We start from the raw sequence: 21935 nt of genomic DNA, 5'->3' as shown, positions 1-21935 counted from the left end.
AAATTGAGGGCAATGAGAAACTGGCACAACAGAGGAGTTGAGACCAGCATAGATCAGCCATGCTCATGTTGAATGGTGCAGGCTTGAGAGGCCAGGTCACCTACTCCTGCTCCTAATTTTCTTGTGTTCTTGAATGATGCTTCAAACTTGTGAAAGCTAATTTTCAATTTAGGAGATCATTTTCAAGAAATTAACAATCATCATCATGTTAAGATAGTTTTTAAACATATGATAAGATTTAACTTTCTGTGACAAATTTAGTTCCTCATGCCATGCAAACACATCTACTCCTGGTGTTCATTGGATGTCAATGGCGAGGAATAATGCAAGACACCTTTATAACAAATTTAACAGTGGAGTGACACAACTCGCACCACCACTTTTAAATATTAGCATTAAGCCGCTTGTTTGCTCCTCACTTGACGTTAATGTGCCAATTTTTCCCATAAATAATTTCAAGTGCCATAGACATCACTCTGAAAGTGACATTAAAGTCTGTCTGGATGCTGATCTTTGAAGGGAAACATTATTTTCAGCAAATGTACTTGATTGAGTAAAGTAAGCAACTCTGGACCTATTTAAGAAATTCCTTTAATTCTTCCAGATGAACCTGCTGTTCTTGAAACAGAAGACCTGGACAGAAAAGGCAAGCGGTTTGGAGGAGGAATGGACCCTGACACCATCTCACTGGCGTCTGTCACTGCAGTCACCACCAATGTTTCAAACAAGAGGTAATTGCAGATTGGCATTGGTTTTGCATGTTGACTCCCTGTGGTTCAAAGGACCACAGAAATATGGGCCTTTCCCAGCCTCTTGCAATTCTCCTGGCTGGGTGAGGAGGTGGACTGGAGTGCTGCCTCCTTCGTCATTTCCATTCCATTCAAAAACATTGGCCCTGTTCCACTGCATGGAGGAAGCCCCAGGGAGAATTCTGAGCCTTGTGGGCTTTCATTTCCTTTTTTTTCCTTGGCGCAAAGGTTAGGAACTGGAATTCTGGCAGTTGAGTTGGGAAGAACAGGCATTATGATTCCACACTGAAACATTAACAAGGTATTGCTGCTCTGTGTGATCGCTGCAAAAGATGTCTAACCCAGCATTCAAAGTGCAGTGCAGAGATGCATCTTACAGGTGCCTTGTTAGTCTGGGTACAGACTACCAACAGCCTCATGGAAATTAACAGCAACCAAAGACAGCATTGGCTAGATTTCCCAAAGTGGAGGGCTCAGTTGATGGCACATGCATTACCATTAAGGCCTTGAGGCTTCATGCACAGAAATGGGTTCCAGCCCACAAGTGTACAGTAGATCTTAATCATAACCACAAAACTAGCTATTTTCTGGTAGCTGCTGTGATTTATTTGTTTTACATCTGCTGAAGACTAAGGCCTGTCTCCTTTCACTCTGTGAAATTTGAAAGATCAAGATAGGAAGAAGAATAAAGAAAAAGTTACCTGGGCACCAGAAGCCCTCAGCATTCAGGCGCTTGGTTCACTAAACAGGATTGTAGCATTACAGATCAATACAAAACTAAGTTGTTGAAGTTATTGTTGTCGGTGGTGCCTTATGTAATATTGCACAGCCGTGGAATAGATAAACAGGAACACAGATTACATGAACAAAAGGGTCAACAGAACCAGCCAGCTACTAAATAAGTTTAAAACCATACTTCAGTAGACAGCATCATTTAATCAAAATAGTCAATGCACAGCAGCTAACTGCATGTATGCCCCTGAGCTGACTGAGCAGACCCCCAGCATTAGAAGCTTCAAAGCTGCAGTCCCAATGCATACTTTGGCAAGAGACATTTATCTAAAATTGAATAGCAGAAAGCAACTGGGTCATGGCAATATATTGCTGGGAGAGTGATATGCAAAAGAAAACATCAATTCAATTGAGAGCCAAGAGGAACTACAAATACTGGAAAACAAAAATTTAAAAAACAGGGTTGTCAGCATATAAAAAAAAGTAATAAGGAAGTGCAGATGCTGAAAATCTGAAGTAAAAGCAAAAATACTGGAAGCACTCAGCAGGTCAGGCAGCATCTGTGGAAAGAGACATAGTTAATGTTTCAGGTCCAGAATTCTTCATCAGAACTGAGAGCAGAGTAGAGCAAGAGGGGGATGGGTGGAAAAAAGAGAATATCTACAGCTACCTTGATTATACTTCCTTCCACCCTGCCTCGTGTAAGGACTCTGTTCCATTCTCTCAATTCCTCCGTCTGTCACATTTGCTCCAATGATGAAACATTCCACATAGATGACTTTTACTTTTTCCCCTCAACCATTGTGTCTCTCATCTATTTCCAGAACCTCTGCTCATATCCACTCGCCTCCTGGACAACGGGAGAACAGAGTTTCCCTGGTCCTTCCCTTCTGCCTCACCAGTCTCCACACACACACTTGGGGAACAAACCTCATTTTCTGCCTGGGCGATATTAAATTTCTCCAAGTTTAGACAATTTTCTTTTTCTTTCTGTTGGTATCAACTGTTGAATCAAATTTTAACTGCCCCTTGACTGCCACATTACATCATCAGGTCATATCCTGTCAGAGATATTCCCTTGGTAACAGCCACCCCCCTCCCCCACCTCCTCTGCTACCTGTATTAACTAGATTTCTCTCTTTCCCAGTAATGAAGAAGGTTCCCAAACTTAAAGCATTAACCATTTCTCTTTCCACAGATTCTGCCTGAAATGTTGAGTGTTTCCAGTATTTTCTGATATTATTATTTTTAAAAAGTGACAGGTTGGCATTCAGCAGACTCTGTGATGGGAACTGAAAAATCAACCGCAACAAACAATCTGCTGGAAGAACTCAGTGGGTCAAGCAGCATCTGTGGGAGGAAAGGAATTGATAACATTTTGGGTTGAAACCCTGCATCAGGGCTGAGAGTGGAGAGGCAAGGTGGCCAGTATAGAGGAGAAGGGGTGTGGTGTGAAAAGATTCTGAGGTGATTGGTGGACTGAGGAGCGGTGTAAGGTGACAGGCAGGTAGTGAGCAAGTCTTGGTAAGAACATGGTCAAAGGGCCGGACAACAGTAGAAACCACAGATGGGGAGCAGTGAAAGAGGGTCTCCCAGAACTCTCTCTCTTTTTCGGACTAATCCATCAAAGTGGGAGGGAAGCTGCAGATAAAAATCAGGGACCATCTGTGGTTAATATTATGGGAAAGAACTGTTTTAAGTAAATTCAACAGCCTAGAGCCTATTGCTTTAAGAGTGCTGGAAAGAGGCAATAAGCTTTTAAAGGCTAAATAACGATCATTTCAATCTGACAATGAAAACATTAATGAGGCAAAAGAGTCATGAACAATCTAAATCAAGCTGTGCTAGGGCATTAAAAAAAACTGAAGGCAGCAGAGCTAGCCTGTGAAAATGCAATAAAAAGACAAAAGAAAAAGTAACAGTTGAAAGTGAAAAGGACTTCAGGGGAAAATCAATGAAAGGAACAGGCAGGAAAATTAGCTGGAGTCTGAAATTGATCAACTCAGTGTTTTCATCAGAGTGCTGCAGAGTGCTAAGAAGATTATGCTGACTGATAACAGGCTTCAGCACCTTTCAGGGTGAAAGGCAGAAAAGCAAGAAAAACAACAAAGCATTAACATGCTGAAGGGAGGGTCCCAGTGTCAGATGGACTTTGCATCTGACCCTTAACTTTATGCTGGAGCTGCTTGACCTATTTGAGTAGGTGGCCATAACCCTGTGGAAAAGATCAGTGTAGATAACCTCTTGACTTAATTACTTTGCTCTGATGATTTTAGTTATTTTTCAGTATTTTAATGTTTTTAATAATGTTATAACTTTAGCATTGTCATGGACAAGGATAGGAGCAAAGAGGACAGGAAGATATTTAATTGGGGAAGGGCAAATTATGAGGGTATAAGGCTCATAATTCAGTGTAAATTGGGATGACATTTTTGAAGGGAAGTGTACTATGGGGATGTGGTCATTATTCAGGGATCTCTTGCAGGATGTTAGGGATAAATTTGTCTCAGTGAGGCAGAGAAGGAATGGCAGGGTGAAGGAACCATGGGTGACAAGAGAGGTGGAACAACTAGTTAGGAGGAAGAAGGCAGCATACATAAGTGTAGGCAGCAAGGATCAGATAGGGCTCATGAGGAATATGGGGTAGCAAGGAAGGAACTTAAGAAGGGGCTGAGGAGAGCAAGAAGGGGACACGAAAAGGCCTTGGTGAGTAGGGTTAAGGAAAATCCCAAGGCTTTTCTCACGTATGTGAAGAGCAGAAGGATGACAAGAGTAAAGGTAGGTCCGATTAGAGACAAAGGTGGGAAGATGTGCCTGGAAGCTGTGGAAGTGGGTGAGGTTCTCAATGAATACTTCTCTTCAGTATTCACCAAAGAGAGGGGCCTTGATGACGCTGAGGACAGTGTTGGGAAGGTTAATGTTCTGGAGCATGTAGATATCAAGAGAGAGGATGTGTTGGAGCTGTTAAAAAATATTAGGACAGATAAGTCCCCGGGGCCTGACGGAATATTTCCTAGGCTGCTTCGTGAAGCGAGGGAGGAGATTGCTGAACCGTTGGCTAAGATCTTTGAGTCCTCGTTGTCCACGGGAATAGTGCCAGAGGATTGGAGGGTGGCGAATCTTGTCCCCTTATTCAAAAAAGGTAGTAGGGATAGTCCAGGGAATTATAGACCAGTGAGCCTTACATCTGTGATGGGAAAGCTCTCGGAAAGGATTCTTAGAGATAGGATCTATGTGCATTTACAGAATCATGGTCTGATTAGGGACAGCCAGCATGGCTTTGTGAAGGGCAGATCATGTTTCGCAAGCCTGATAGGATTCTTTAAGGAGGTGACCAGGAAGATTGATGAGGGTAGTGCAGTAGATGTGGTATACATGGATTTTTGTAAGACGTTTGACAAGGTTCCACATGGTAGGCTTCTTCAGAAGGTCAGAGGGCATGGGATCCAGTGAGGCTTGGCCGTGTGGATTCAAAATTGGCTTGCCTGTAGAAAGCAGAGGGTTGTGGTGGAGGGAGTGTATTCAGATTGGAGGGCTGTGACTAGCAGTGTCCTGCAAGGATCAGTTCCAGGACCTCTACTTCTTGTGATTTTTATTAATTAATGACTTGGATGAAGAGGTAGAAGGGTGGGTTGGCAAGTTTTCAGACGACACAAAGGTCGGTGGTGTTGTGGATAGTGTGGAGGACTGTCGAAGATTGCAGAGGGACATTGATAGGATGCAGAGCTGGGCTGAGAAGTGGCAGATGGAGTTCAATCCGGAGAAGTGTGAGGTAGTACACTTTGGAAGGACAAACTCCAAGGCAGAGTACAAAGTTAATGGCAGGATTCTGGGGAGTGTGGAGGAGCAGAGGGATCTGAGGGTTCATATACACAGATCCCTGAAAGTTACCTCACAGGTGGATAGGGTAGTTAAGAAAGCTGATGGGATGTTAGCTTTCATAAATCGTGGGATCGAGTTTAAGAGCAGTGAGGTAATGATGCAGTTCGACAAAACTCTCGTTAGACCACACTTAAAGTACTGTGTCCAGTTCTGGTCTCCTCATTATAGGAAGGACGTGGAAGCATTGGAAAGGGTGCAGAGGAGATTTACCAGGATGCTGCCTGGTTTGGAGAGAATGGATTATGAGGAGAGATGAAGGGAGCTAGGGCTTTACTCTTTGGAGAGAAGGAGGATGAGGGGAGACATGATAGAGGTATACAAAATATTAAGAGGAATAGAGTAGACAGCCAGCGCCTCTTTCCCAGGGCACCAATGCTCAATACAAGAGGGCATGACTTTAAAGTAATGGGTGGGAAGTTCAAGGGAGATATCAGAGTCAGGTTTTTTACCCAGCGAGTGGTTGGGGCATGGAATGAGCTGCCTGGGGTGGTGGTGGAGGCAGGTACATTGGTCAAATTCAAGAGATTGTTAGATAAGCATATGGAGGAATTTAAAATAGGGGATATATGGGAGGAAGGGGTTAGGTAGTCTTAGGCGAGGTTTAAAGGTCGGCACAACATTGTGGGCCAAAGGGCCTGTATTGTGCTGTACTGTTCTATGGTTCTATGGTATAACTTTTGTAATTATTAAATCTATTTGAATACCTTGGCATGCTGTCAAAGGTTGTCATGGTGTTCTGAGCAGAATCCCAAGATATGATGTCAGAAGCCTACTCATTGCCCAGAGGCCAATTGGCTTTGTGTGATGCTTTTTGAGGACAAAGGACAGTGCGCCTGACCCTCTATATTCTGTAAAGGCAAATGAAAGTGGGTGTGAACCATGGATGGCAAGTCTGGACAGTGGGCTGGGTTCACAACAATCTGGTCCATTGTTTCTGCTGTGCTTTCAAGAATTTGAAGCAGAAGTCAGTTATGCTGCTCCTCAAGTCTGCTTCACCACTCAACAAGATCATGACTCAAGTACGGAGGCATTGTGGTTAAGTTAGTGGAGTATCACCTTAAGACCTGGACTATTGGTCTGGAGGCATGAATTCTGATCCCACCTTAACAGATGGGGAATTTAATTCAAGTAATCAAATAATTGAAAATATTCCATGCAAACAAAATGTATTTTAATGCCACAATTTTTTTTCCTTGTTGCGCACAGCATCTAGGAAAACCATTTTAGCAAATAGGTTGGCCACATCTTTCTCTTCTTAGTTACTTGAGGGTTGTCCTGGAGAGTTGACTAAACTTGGCAAATTCAAGGGACCAGAAAGGAAAAGGCAGATTAGGGAGGGCCTCAAGAAATTAAGCATTATCCAAATCTGTGTTTGGTCTTGGTTAAAAAAAATCACACCATGTATAAGGAATGTGGTATGCTAATAGGGGACTCCTTTCATGAAAGGAGTCTGGGGGGCTTTGGTTGATGATGTGGGAAGAGATACAATGGGACGAATTGTATTTGTACAGTTTTACTTTTGCATGGAGAAAAGTCTTTCAACTTGAAACTGAAAGCAACTGGAATGGGAGTATCCCAGAAGAAGCCAGTCCCGCAAAGGAGGGAGATACCATGCTGTAAATGGTGAAGATGACATAAAATAATTTGATAGATGTGAATTATAGAAGGTGAGGACAAAGGGGTACAAATTCTTGAAAGTGGAACAGATATGGGTCCTACATATCGTCAAGAGAATTTCTCAAGGTAAACAAATATTCCAGAAACACCAGTACTGAACATGGAGGCTTCAGAACAGATACTGCAGAGATGAAGAAAGTGAGAGAAATGAATGAAGTGGTTACATAACCAATGTAGTTCAATGTTATGAATATGTGTTGGAAAGAGTACAAAGATGGAAGCCCAGGAAAAGGAGAGACAGACTAGGGGTTGGCCACATGAAGGACAGATAGAAATGGAATGCTTTATCAGTAATTTAATCATTGGCACAAGAGCAGGAAGCAGTGCCCACAGAATTATGAAAATAACAGAGAAAACAATTAATGGGATGCTTAGAGCCAAATTGGAACAAGGAATGTCCAGAAGAACGACAGTCAATTCTGAAGCCCATGCGAGTACACTAAGCGATGCCTTTAATCAACTGGAAGAGAGCTGAAAGAAAAGAGAAGTGGTTGATGGCATGAAATAATTCAACTAAATAGTGATAGTTTATGGAAGTTGTAACCCATTACTATGTTCCACTTGTTATAGTCTGGAAACTGGATCTTACCTGTGTTTGGTGCAATAAATGTCTGGTAAGGTTAACCCGAATGCCAAATCAGAAGTCACCAAAAAAATCATGAAATTTGGACATCTTTGCTTTAAGAAAGCTTTGTTGTGATTTACACCCTTGAAGAGATGCTGAATCCCAACATGCACATATGCTGCTGCTGACAGGATAGGCAACAATGATGGCATTCATGAGCTTGCCCATGGGAAATAGGTTGGCACTATCAAAAAGATCTCTCCATTCATTCTGCCATGCAGATGTCAAATGGCAGGGATGGATGGGAGGGATTGTGAAAAGCAAGAGCCAGGGAGAAGGGACACAAGGCTCAACCTTCCTGAACATGGAATGGGCCAGATGCTCTCAAACCCCCATGGTCAGTGGCATTAATATGATGGGGAAATGACATCTGTGTTAAAAGCATTCGAACCAGAAAGTGCCTGTACCAGTTTCCTGATGGGAAGGATTTCATCAGGAAATGGATGCAAACTCTTCAACACATCCAAAACTGAGCATTCTGCTTCAATCCATTTGACCCCACTATCCTATAAATAGTGGGGTCAAATGAATTGTCTATTAACCAATGTCTCTGTTTATGTATTTCACCAAAAAGTGCATCAATGAACTCATTTTGAAAAAAAGATTAATGTGTCTTTATTTACAGATCAAAGCCTGACATCAAAATGGAACCCAGTGCGGGCAGACCTCAGGATTATCAAGTAAGTTCCAGAGGATTTCTTTCCTAGTTCAGTATATTGGGCTAGTTGGAAGGTCAATGATGATGAATAATTTAACAAATTAGAGAAAGTGACTGGTTTTGTTCCATACTTTCATAAATGGACTTTGTGTAGCAAGCTCATAAATCTGAGTCCAAAATTTCTTGTTGAAGTAGTTCTCTTCTCCTTGGTATAGTACTAGAGAACTGCTAGTATGTTTAATACTTTTATTACTTAATTGTCAAATCTGATTTTATATAGTTGTCAATTGCACCGATGTATTTTCCTTATTTTAGTATTAATCTGTGACTTCTGCTTGATTTTTATTTTGTTGTATAGGATTCTACTTTCATTTTTCAGAGCTAACTTCAACTTTTCTCAAAAGATATAATTGAGATTGAAAATGACCTTAATGCTGATTATGATGGATTGAAATAGGCAACTCAATTCCACCAGACACCAAGCTCAAACTTTCTTAACTACTTCACCCAAATGAACTGAAGAAACTCACACAATTGCATTACATTGATTGAAGCGATTGGTGGTCTTTCAATCAAGCTTGGCCAGGAAATCAACCCACTTATCAGTGGTTTACTCTGGCTGTTCAGAAGCTTGTAAATCCTAAAATTATGATTTCATTCATTATCAGTGGCCATTCTTGTGCATTCTTGAAAGAGGAGAGTGCTCATTGGATTATAGTTTTATTTTCCTTTCTTTATTCTGTGTTACTCATCTTTTGCACAATTTTGTGCAATTGCAATGCTAGGGAACGCTTCAGTGTCACTGGTGTCAACTGTCTCAATGATTACAGCTGCACTAAGACAAAAAGGGTATTATTTTTCTTCTTCTCTAGAACAAAACGTTCTGATACAATGACATGCAACTTCTGTTATTAGAGATAATAGTGGGAATATTTATCATGCTTGAAGCATACAAATTCTAATTTTCAGATGATAGAGTGGCAAGAGTTGCAGGAGGAAAAGTGACTGGTAAATGTAAAATACTGCACTGGATAAAGTAATCAACGACAAAAACATAATATAACTGATATTGTGTTGGTGAAATTCAAAGGGATTTATTTGTGGGTAATGTTTTTGGATGTAGGAAGTTAATTTAAATATTTTTCATAAAGTGTTAAGATATGATTTGTACAGTTGTCCTTTCATCCTCTAGGTGATGGGCATCAGCAACAAACCAGCTTCTATTGTCCATCCAATTGGTGGGAAATAGAAAGGTCTTGCCATCTTCTTGAAGTTGTTCAGCTTTCCAGCTAACTGCATAGGGCCAATTTGACATAGTTCTGGTTTCCATACAATGGCAAAGGAAAAACAAAGAAGAGTGTTTGCAAGTGTAAGAAGAGGCTTGAGCATTCATGAAAGGTTATAAATAATTCAGTTTCTGCAGCTCAGGTAGAAGGAAGCTAATTAATTGCATAAAATATTAAATAGCTTGGATCAGGTAAATCAAAGTATTAATTTACAAGCTGATAGGACAGTGAAGATGAAACATATTGCCATATCTTTTGTGAGTCTGAACATTGAAGTTCACTCACCAAAGTGATGACATTTGTTGTCCTTTTGCACTTAGCAGGGAAGTTTATGACTGGGTTGTCATCAACTTCACAGTAGAAGGGACATTAAAATCAAACATTGAAACAATCCCTCTTCATGCACAAGGGCGATAGCAGATGGACACTAGATCACACAGCTACCACAGTACTCACTAGTTAGAGTTATTAGAGAAAAGAGTTTCAGTGTGGGCTGAATTATTACCGGTGATCCACATGTTAGATGGGATACAAATATTTTGTAATGTTTATTGGAAACATTGTTCATAAATTGATGTTTTAGCTTAATCTAATGCAGTATACCAATACTGCGAAAAGACATTCCATTTAAACATTACACAATTAATTTAGGCTTTAGGAACATATGCTTTCAACGTTTGCTTTTATTTCTCAGGACTTTAATAAAGGCAGGCATGCTTCCAATAGATATCATTAAAAATAATTTTGGATGATTGTTTACTTTGTACTTAATTAGCATGAAAATATAGCAGATCGGACAGGGCTCGTGAGGAATATAGAGTAGCAAGGAAGGAACTTAAGAAAGGGCTGAGGAGAGCGAGAAGGGGACATGAAGAGGCTTTGGCGAGTAGGGTTAAGGAGAATCCCAAGGCTTTTTTCTCGTACATAAAGAGCAGAAGGATGGCTAGGGTAAAGGTAGGTCCGATTAAAGACAAAGGTGGGAGGATGTACCTGGAAGCTGTGGAAGTGGGTGAGGTTCTCAATGAATACTTCTCTTCAGTATTCACCAAGGAGAGGGGTCTTGATGATGCTGAGAACAGTGTAGGTGAGGATAATGTTCTAGAGTATGTAGATATTAAGAGAGAGGATGTGTTGGAGTCGTTAGAAAATATTAGGACAGGCAGGTCCCCGGGTCCTGACGGAATATTCCCCAGGCTGCTTTGTGAGGTGAGGGAGGAGATTGCTGAACCGTTGGTTAGGATCTTTGAGTCCTCGTTGTCAACGGGGACGATACCGGAGGATTGGAGGGTGGCGAATGTTGTCCCCTTATTCAAAAAAGGTAGTAGGGATAGTCCAGGGAATTACAGACCGGTGAGCCTTACGTCTGTGGTGGGAAAGCTGCTGGAAAGGATTCTAAGAGAAAGGATCTATGAGCATTTAGAGAAACACGGACTGATTAGGGACAGCCAGCATGGCTTTGTGAAGGGAAGATCTTGCCTCACAAGCCTGATAGGGTTCTTTGAAGAGGTGACCAGGAAGATTGATGAGGGTAGTGCAGTGGATGTGGTCTACATGGATTTTAGTAAGGCATTTGACAAGGTTCCGCATGGTAGGCTTCTTCAGAAGGTCAGAGGCCAAGGGATCCTGGGAAGCTTGGCAGTGTGGATTCAAAATTTTCTTGCCTGTAGAAAGCAGAGGGTTGTGGTGGAGGGAGTACATTCAGATTGGAGGGCTGTGGCTAGTGGTGTCCCTCAGGGATCGGTTCTGGGACCTCTACTTTTTGTGATATTTATTAACGACTTGGATGAGGGGGTGGAAGGCTGGGTTAGCAAGTTTGCAGATGACACAAAGATTGGTGGTGTTGTGGATAGTGTGGAGGGCTGTCGAAGATTGCAGAGGGATATTGATAGGATGCAGAGCTGGGCTGACAAGTGGCAGATGGAGTTCAATCCAGAGAAGTGTGAGGTAGTACACTTTGGAAGGACCAACTCCAAGGTGGAGTACAAGGTAAATGGCAGGATTCTGGGCAGCACAGAGGAGCAGAGGGATCTGGGGGGTTCATATCCACAGATCACTGAAAGTTGCCTCACAGGTGGATAGGATAGTTAAGAAAGCTTATGGGATGTTAGCTTTCATAAGTCATGGGATCGAGTTTAAGAGCCGCAAAGTGATGATGCAGCTTTACAAAACTCTGGTTAGACCACACTTAGAGTACTGTGTCCAGTTCTGGTCGCCTCATTATGGGAAGGATGTGGAGGCTTTGGAGAGGGTGCAGAGGAGATTTACCAGGATGCTGCCTGGATTAGAGAGTATGGATTATGAGGAGAGACTAGGGCTGTTCTCATTGGAGAGAAGGAGGATGAGGTGAGACATGATAGAGGTATACAAAATATTAAGAGGAATCGATAGAGTGGACAGCCAGCGCCTCTTTCCCAGGGTGCCAATGCTCAAAACAAGAGGACATGGCTTTAAGGTATTGGGTGGGAAGTTCAAAGGAGATGTCAGAGGGAGGTTTTTCACCCAGAGAGTGGTTGGTGCATGGAATGTGCTGCCTGGGGTGGTGGTGAAGGCTGATACATTAGACAAGTTCAAGAGATTGTTAGATAAGCATATGGAGGAATTTAAGTTAGAGGGATATGTGGGAGGAAGGGGTTAACTAGTCTTTGGTGTGATTTGAAGGGCGGCACAACATGGTGGGCTGAAGGGCCTGTATTGTGCTGTATTGTTCTATGGTATCAGTTTTGGATCTGACAATTGACAACTACTGTATGTCATAGTACCAAACATAAAAAACACCATCAGTAATTCAGTAATTTTTTATGAAATCTGATATATTCATACTGGATCCTTACAACAGCAGTTTCTATAATTACAGAAGACCTTATTAAGTTTCATTGGCATTTCAGATCAAAGGGATGTTTTTATGGTTAAGCGAGTTTATGAATGTAACCAATCACACTCTTCCAGTCATTGCACTTTCTAAAGTGTTTGCTGATGTAAATAAGTTTTACAAAATAGTCAAATCTATTGCAAAGGGATAATAAAAGTTAAAATAAGAAGAAGCTGCTGAATATAAATAGTTCATAACCTACTCACTCCAGAATAGGAACAGCAAGACCATTTATTTCAGTGGAAAGTTACAGCTGATTTACTGCTGCACATTTGACGTGGATTGCCCCGTGAGGTGAAGTCCTATGTCTGTAATATTTACTGCACACACATTAACATCAAACCTGGTATGTGATGCAACATCATCAGAATGGTATCCCAATAACATCTGGAGTTGCACTGTGCAGATCAGCCAATTCGACAATTGTTTACACCCATACCAGGATAGCAGTACAAGCCAATGGTGCAAAGTTACGTCTTCTACAGCATGATCAAATTGGGGGATAGGGAGACGCTTACCAACACAAAGGTTTAATCTAACTGTGGAAGAAAATGAAGGACAATAATCCACCCATGAATATTGTTACAATCTAAACACTGCTGGTGGACAATAGTCATAGGCTGCTCTGCGATGACTATATTCGTAGTCATAGGATGAGTTCTACTACCTTTAGGTAAATACTGAATTCCCAAAATCATTTCTCAGTCCTCGTTGGTAATTTGCCAACTGTGTAGACAGTTTTGATGTAGACCTCCTCATGGAATCAAATGAAGGAATGTGAACATGCAGCAGAGGTCTGACACTTCTGCTGGCTGAATCTACTTCAGCTTTGACCTGGCACAGGAGCAGCAAGACCATTTATTTCAGTGGAAGGTTACAGCTGTGGGAGATCTTGAAAAATTCTGGGTAATTTGCATACTTATGAACTAATTCAGTTAAGATGTTATCAGTTTTTTTTTACAAAGGTTTGTGTTTTGTTTTTAGCAATTTGATTGTTAATAATTTTAACAATTTACATTTTATTCAGGATCATTCAGGGTCTTTGACAGCTAGATGTGGTTATCAAAGTTTTGTTTCAACTGTTCCATGGGGAAGGATTTTCTTGGCTTACCCATGTGAGACACTGCAGCCCTCTTTAGGATCAGAGTAGCATTTAACAGCATTAACTTTGACGATTCTGCAAAAGGGCAATTTGTATTTAACCATTTAAGTAAGTGGTAAGCATGAGCAGTTCACCTCTGGCAGCAAGTGAACTGACAACTGTGCAAGACAATTTGAACTCTTTTGAGACCATTTTCAACCATTGACGTAGCCAGAGTAAGCCATGTTTCTTCAGCAGTCTGCCTCACTTTTTCACAAAGTAGCAAAATGCATTTGAGTTGATATTACATTAACATTATTTTCCTACTCCAGGTGAGTATTACAATTATTGAAGCAAGGCAGCTGGTGGGATTGAACATGGATCCAGTGGTTTGTGTTGAGATTGGAGATGAGAAGAAATATACAAGCATGAAGGAATCAACAAATTGTCCCTACTATAACGAGGTGAAGTATTTTTGCTTGTTATTCCGTTCTTCAATATTTGTGCTCACATAACTCATGAAATAGTGACTCTTCCAAGCACTTGATTCCACTTCACTGTTCCTAAAGTAAATCTCCATTAAGTATTTGGTAGAGATTTTTCATTTGTTTACAGAAGTAAGATATAACGATAAGAATGCCTATTTTAGTTCAACATTTCTTAAAGGCAAATGGATTTAAGTTACAATTCCATGGGGAAAGTTTTAAATGTTTCATTTATTATGTTCACTTGATCTGCCTTCAAAGACTAATAAAATGTTACTTCAAATAATTCCATCAAACAAATAATCCTATTATTAATCCTATAGCAATGGGTACTGCTATTACTGGAATATAATGAAGCCCATCAATAGCTTCAATTCTTCACAATTGCTTATACTAAATTAAAATAAAAAGCCTTGGTGTTTATAATGTTCTTCCCATGTTGTATTCGTTCATTGGTCTATCATGTAAAATTCAGCCCACAAATCCAGATATTTATTTTGCTTTTATTTGAATATCATTGATAGCCAAATATGTAAAATTGCCATTACAATATGGCTAAATCAAAAATCTAAGCTGTTTCAGAAGTAATTCAGATTTTATTGCAAATATGCTTTTTAGCTGGGATCCATCTGGAATAGAATAGATTTTAAATGATGTGGTGGAAGGAGTGCATTTAGATTGGAGAGCTGTGACTAGCAGTGTCCCGCAAGGATCGGTAATGGGACCTCTGCTTTTCGTGATTTTTATTAATGACTTGGATGAGGGAGTAGAAGGGTGGGTTGGCAAGTTTTCAGACGACACAAAGGTCGGTGGTGTTGTGGATAGTGTGGAGGATTGTCGAAGATTGCAGAGGGACATCGATAGGATGCAGAGCTGGGCTGAGAAGTGGCAGATGGAGTTCAATCCAGAGAGGTGTGAGGTGGTACACTTTGGAAGGACAAACTCCAAGGCAGAGTACAAAGTTAATGGCAGGGTTCTGGGTAGTGTGGAGGAGCAGAGGGATCTGGGGGGTTCATATCCATAGATCACTGAAAGTTGCCTCACAGGTGGATAGGGTAGTTAAGAAAGCTTATGGGATGTTAGCATTCATAAATCGTGGGATTGAGTTTAGGAGCCACGAGGTAATGATGCAGCTCTACAAAACTCTGGTTGGACCACACTTAGAGTACTGTGTCCAGTTCTGGTCCCCTCATTATAGGAAGGATGTGGAAGCATTGGAAAGGGTGCAGAGGAGATTTACCAGGATGCTGCCTGGTTTGGAGAGTATGGATTATGAGGAGAGACTAAGGGAGCTGGGACTATACTCTTTGGCGAGAAGGAGGATGAGGGGAGACATGATAGAGGTGTACAAAATATTGAGAGGAATAGATAGAGTAGACAGTCAGCGCCTCCTTCCCAGGGCACCAATGCTCAAGACAAGAGGGCATAGCTTTAAGGTTGTGGGTGGGAGGTTCAGGGGAGATGTCAGGGGGAGGTTTTTCACCCAGAGAGTGGTTGGTACATGGAATGCACTGCCTGGGGTGGTGGTGGAGGAAGATACATTGGACAGGTTCAAGAGTTTGTTGGATAGGCATTTGGAGGAATGTGAGATAGAGGGATATGTGGGAGGAAAGGGTTAGATAGTGTGAGGGTGGTTTGATGGACGGCACAACATGGTGGGCCGAAGGGCCTGTTTTGTGCTGTATGGTTCTATGGAATGTTCAGTGAATGCTGAATGAATATTTAATAAAGTTATCCATTTTTTGTCTTCAGTACTTCGTCTTTGACTTCCATGTATCACCGGATGTCATGTTCGATAAAATAGTCAAGCTCTCGGTGAGAACATTTTTTATATTCCAACAACGTATTACTTGTTCTGTATAGAATTTGACAAAAATAAGACCTTTCCAAAATCAAACTGGTAAAACATTAATTATAAAGAACCTCCCAAGCCTGCTTTTGCTGCGCTGGTATTGATGGGATAAACGGTTCCCACTGAATTTACAGCAGTGGAATGGGATGGAGTTGGGGGGAGCTCCAAAAAACATAGCCCCATGTATTACAGAAACATTGATTATATACTTTAAAAGATCCTTCCTAAATTTACTATGATGTCAGAAAAATTGTCAGTAAAGGGTTAAATTTTCCCACAGCTAAGCATAGACTGGAAAGGCATCGGCATCTCCAACTGACATTCAAAAGCTGTCATTGTTCAGCCTCCGTCTTTGAAGACCACCTTGACGGTTCAGTCAAAGGCATCCACCTCAGAAGCCAGAGTCAGAAGTGGGCTCTGAGCACGACTTGTTGAGTGAAGGTCATTAAAGGATGATCTGATGATTCAAGGATTTGATTATTACATGGAGAACAAGAGGGCAATACCTTATTATGAGGAAAAAACCATGCAGAGGTGATGTCAGGAAAGCTACTTCCCCACAAATAGTGTCAAAATTTGGAAATCTTCTTCTCACCCTCTTCCTCCTCCTCCTTTGCTTCCCCTTGTTCCTTCCAAAAATAAAGTAGGATCAAAACATTGAGGGAAAAAAATCAAAAAATTGGCATCGATTTTGTTGAATAAGGGTATCAAAAGTTACAAAGATGGGTAAAAATAGAACTCGGCCATGATCTAATTGAATAGGATCATTCCAAGATGAGCATTTTGTCATGGGAAGTCCACCTTCAAACTCAAGATGATGCATCTACCAGGAAGTTTAACTGAGGAAAATAACCTAAAATACAAACCTAATTAAACATCCAAAAGAGTAATAAATATTTCAATTTTTGCAAATGTAGGAGTGTTTGTAAATAAAATTCTGGCCAGATAACAGATAGAAACCAATCAATTCATTTTAAATAGGATTGAACTAAGCTGCAATCTCTTAGATCTGGGCTGTGTTTTGTAGCAGGATGATGGAGGCCAGAGGTGAAGAGAAAAATATTAAGCAGATGAGAAAATCTCCACGTGAACTATATGTTGTTATTTTGGTTACATCGAATTGGTGTGTGTTTCCTGTATGTAAATAAGAATCCTCAAATGGAGTACAGAAGAAATACAGGGAACAATTCCTTGATGCAAAAAAACCATATCCTAAAAGCAACGAAAATACGTTTAAATTAGTAAAATGAAATAATTTTCCTTTTTAATGCCAGAGGTAAAATATAGACCTCTATGTTTTCACTTTATATTCTAATTATAAGCAGGTTTTATGCTTGCCAGAATAAAGAAAATCCATCAAAATGACTGAACTCTTTTGTAGGTAATTCATTCCAAAAACCTCCTGCGAAGTGGAACATTGGTAGGGATGTTCAAGCTTGATGTAGGAACTATCTATTCTCAACCAGGTAATCACACTGAATTACATGGAATCTACAACACATAAATATGCCGACTGCCCCCACTCGTTTATATTAGTATTTATATAGTACTCCAAACATCTTTCTCCTAACCCTTTCCCCATATTCTTTTATTCTGCAGGCTTTCATCTATCCTGACATTTTATTTGTAAATCCTATCTCTCACCTTCATTGAGTTATTCTTTCCATCAGATCCTTCAAAGGGATCTTCTATGTAGTGGCAAGATAATTAATATTTACTGAACAACTCTGTGGACTTGCAGAAAATTGATGACACTTGGACTCATATCAACAAGGCAACCTCTTTGTTTCCAAACTAATAGTACTACCTTTAGGTGACTGAACTGCCATAATAATTTTTAATCATTTTTACAAATAAAAGACACATTGCAAATAAAATATTAATTCATTGTAATCAGCATCCATCCTTTAAGGTGTTCAAAATTTGAATCTCCAGGTATGCAACCTTCCGATAAATTTCTCTTGTTTAAACAGAACATCAATTCTACCACAAGTGGGCAATACTCTGCGACCCAGGTGACATCACTGCTGGGGTGAAAGGTTATGTAAAGTGTGATATCGCTGTTGTTGGGAAGGGAGATAATATTAAGACACCACATAGATCCAATGAGACTGATGAGGATGACATAGAGGGGTAAGAAATTTTTTTACTTAAGAATTTGAAAGATTTTCAGTGCTTCTATTTAAGATGACTTGAAATTGATTTTAAAATGTTTCCGATTTTTCTATAATAAAAAAATAAAATGAATGTCCTGTATGTACAAGCTGTGGTTAAATTTTAAAAAGTGATTTCTAACAATGTGGAGATTGTCAAACGAAATAGACAATTGGAAATATTCAGCAGGCCAGACAGCACACAATCCACATGATTTCCTCTGCAGCACTCGCTCTAATCAAGGAAGAATGGAATTCTAGTCTGACCACGTTACTTTTGTTTGATTTTTGAAAAATATTTGCATGCCAAATGCTATGTGCAAGATTTATACGGAGATAATATTATTAAGAATATAATTATGGGGAAAATTTTCTATGACTATCTATGGCACAGCAGAATACAAAATAATTCTCTGTTACTGTCTTAATGTCATTTTAAATGTTAGATTAAAGTCAATTTTTGTGATCAGAAACTCTTAAATGATATGTGCTAAACTTTAATATTATACAATCTTCATAAAAATTGTTCAGTACACCCATTTTTAATTTATTTTAAAACACATGATTTAAAAACAGTCAATGGCATTGAAGTATTTCATAATGCCTTTTGTAAGTGACCTTAATGTCATAAAATGGATGGTGATCTTGCTTCATTCCCAGTATTATTTTTGCCAGTATATTTCCCTCAACAATCCTCAAAAACTACAATCTACTGTTAGTTTGGAACATTCTGGCAAGGCGATCATGCCTTGTCAGGCTGGAACTATGGACTTAAAAGTGAAATAACCCAAATAAAATATTATTTATTCATTTCTAGATTTAATGATGAAGCCAAAACACAATTTTCATAACCATTATTACCCCTGAATAGTTTGTGGCTTTATAATTCATTTATGGTTTATCACTAGGAACTTATTGCTTCCTGAAGGAGTGCCCTCAGAGAGGCAGTGGGCCCGGTATTATGTCAAGGTCTACAAAGCAGAGGGGCTGCCGAAGATGAATACCAGCATAATGGCTAATATGAAAAAGGCATTCATTGGAGAAAACAAAGACTTAGTTGATCCCTTTGTTCAAGTGTCATTTGCAGGACAAAAGGTACAAAGATAAACCAGTATACTCAATTAATAGCCATTTATTTTACAGAAATGTCGATATAAAGAAACAATTATATTTACATTTTTAATTCTTTGTCTCATTTACTTTCCATTACAGCAAGTCATTTGCCTAACTTATCCTTTGAATATAATCTAAAAGCAAATTACTGCAGATACTGTTTTGCTCTAACACAGAAAATATTGGAATCACTTAACAAGTCAAGCAGCATCTGCAAAGAAAGAAACAGCATTACTATTTTAGGTTGATGAATTTTCTTCAGAACAATTCTTATAACGATCATTAACCAAAAAGTTTGGCCGACAAATTTGTCTGCACCATTTTTGTGCTGTTAAACTGGCATTCCATATTTCCCTGTTGCTACTTTAAGAAGCTCAAAAGACCACAATATTCAACAGAACTCTTTAAGAAGCAATAGTCACACACCTTCATGTAATACCACACGGTTTCAGAAACAGCAGATGTTACTGAAAATCTCTAAACTGAATTTCTGTCAGTTGCTGGCACTGAGTTACGACATGAGTTGGCCCTTATAGGTATCAATGCACAACACCAGCAGCACCCTTCCAGCTAATGGAGAGTGCTGGCTTCACCACTGATCCCTGAGAGCAGGAAGCATGCAGTGGACCACATCATTCATGGAAGCCCTCCATGGCCAGGTAGACCTGGCAGAGAATGCTACAGAGATCTCTGTAAAACATGGTTTTTAAATGCCAACTAATGGATAATTTACTACAACAATTGATCACTATATGACAATGTATTAATGTCTAATTCACTCCTAGAAAATAAGTGTTTGAGAATGTTTCAGGAGAGTTTAGCAACTTCTGCAACTTTAATGTACTGTTCACACCTCATTTTAAAAAAAAAACACTTCTCATTTTCTATTAGTTTGTGTTTTAAATGCCAAACTACTAAAACCCCATATCCCATATAAGTCCCGGGTGACATAAAATCAAGTGCAAAATTAGATGGTCAAAATCAAAAAAAAATTAAAATAAAAAGGGCAGCATAGCAGTACAGTTTGTAGAGTCGCTGCCTCACAGAATCAGAGATCCAGGTTCAATCCTGATCTTGGATGTTGTTTGTGTGGAATTTATACATTCTACTTGACTGTGTGGGTTTCCTCTGGATGCTTTGGTCTCCTCCCACATCCCAAAGGTGTGCAGGTTGGTAGGTTAACTGGCAACTGTGTATTGTCCCTAGTGTGTAGGTGAGTGCTAGAATCTAGGGAGAGTCGGTGAGTATGTGGGGAGAATAAAAAAGTGGGATTAATTTATGGTTAATGTAAATGGGTGGTTGATCATAGGCATAGAAATGGTGGGCCAAAGGGCTGTGCTGTATCTCCCTATGACTCTGTGAGTGCCATCAATGGCAGCAAACATCTGTGGTTTGCCCACCTATTAGTGTGGGCTTATGTGATGTAGATGGAGTCTGGTCAATGACCTCTCTAACCCAGCAGTAATTGGCAAACTGATATGTGACCTGTATCAACAGGTGTGGGCAGGAATGGTTCTAGGCTAGTATGTTGAAAGTGAGGGTGAGTCTGACTGCCCATGGGAGCAGAGCAGGCATGTGTAAGGTTTAATAAGGGCACACATGAGTGGGGACAACCTTGAGGAAGCTTGACGTGTGGCTGTTGCTCCTCTGCAGCGTAAATAAGAGGGTGGAACCCTATGAGACGTGGGTGAATAAGACACCAAGCTCTTGTTTGCCTCTTGCAACAATTCTCCAAAGGATTCTGTGGTGCCTGAGAGTTCTGCATGGTTCACTCATGTTATTTCCGTGAAGAGGAGTATTAAGTAAAAACATGAGCTTGTAAAACCATTAGAACACAAAATCAGGAGCAGGAGAAGAGCATCCAGTCCTTTGAACCTTCTCCATTCATCAAGATCATGGCTGATATTCTACCTCAGACACATTTTCCTGCACTGTCCCCATATTCCTTGATTCCCTCAATATCCATAAATCTATCGAATGAGCATTTTGGCCACAGTGTACTTTTGAAATTGAAAGGAAAGATTAGCTTTCTGTGTGAGCTATGTGCAGGGTAAGCTCTGAGTGGGCAGAGTAATCCGCAGCAGTGTTGCTATGAATGCAGGTTTAATATGATTGGCCCTCTAAGTAACATTGTTTCTGAGCTTTCAGTGTAGGTTAAAACTTCAGCTGTCCTTTCTCAGACCAATGTCAATGAAAATTTCGCTACTGATGAATTTTGGGCGTGATACTACTATTGATGTTGTTCGGGCAAATTTAATGAAAGAGAAGCAACTTGAAAATCTCAGACACATTGACAATAAAGATACAATGCTAGTGGCTTGTGCTGAAGCAACAAAAAACATCTGAAAAATTCCTTCACCTTGTGTTAATGTAATGTTCAATTTTACAACACCTTTTACTTCGTTACACCCAGATGAATTTCTAGTCTGTTGACTCTGTTTCTCTCTCCACAGATGCCACCTGCTTTATTCCTTTTCATGTAGTGTTCAACATATTCATTGGAGTCCTGGAAGCATCACAGGATAGGCATATTTAAAAACCAATATATTATGCATGCAGAAAGTGGTTATATTTAATGATGTGATTTCTTACTGTTTGGAAAATGACAAACAAAATCTGTCAATGAAATGATGACTATCCAAACTTTGAAAATATTCAGCAGGTCAGCTAGAAAATGTGGAGAGAGAAACAGTTAGCATTTCACAGCAATTGGAAGTCCAAAAAGCTGCAGATGCTGGAAATCTGAAACAAAAACAGAAAATGCTGGAAGCCC

The 21935-nt window shown here is 40.1% G+C and overlaps 1 protein-coding gene across 3 annotated transcripts in view; it reads left to right on the top strand.

The window, feature by feature from the left end:
* The window catches only part of otofa (otoferlin a), a 283609-nt gene that overhangs the window by 180477 nt on the left and 81197 nt on the right, over positions 1-21935 (top strand). For all 3 annotated transcript variants that reach the window (XM_052024320.1, XM_052024318.1, XM_052024321.1), the window contains 7 exons: positions 605-731; positions 8291-8345; positions 13892-14023; positions 15797-15859; positions 17278-17362; positions 17870-18029; positions 18958-19144. In XM_052024320.1, coding sequence (XP_051880280.1) covers positions 605-731; positions 8291-8345; positions 13892-14023; positions 15797-15859; positions 17278-17362; positions 17870-18029; positions 18958-19144 — 809 coding nt within the window. The remainder of the gene's footprint in view (positions 1-604; positions 732-8290; positions 8346-13891; positions 14024-15796; positions 15860-17277; positions 17363-17869; positions 18030-18957; positions 19145-21935) is intronic.

This window comes from Pristis pectinata, chromosome 10 (genome assembly GCF_009764475.1).
Source record: "Pristis pectinata isolate sPriPec2 chromosome 10, sPriPec2.1.pri, whole genome shotgun sequence".
Taxonomy (NCBI): domain Eukaryota; kingdom Metazoa; phylum Chordata; class Chondrichthyes; order Rhinopristiformes; family Pristidae; genus Pristis; species Pristis pectinata.
This window is presented reverse-complemented; position numbering and strand designations above follow the sequence as displayed.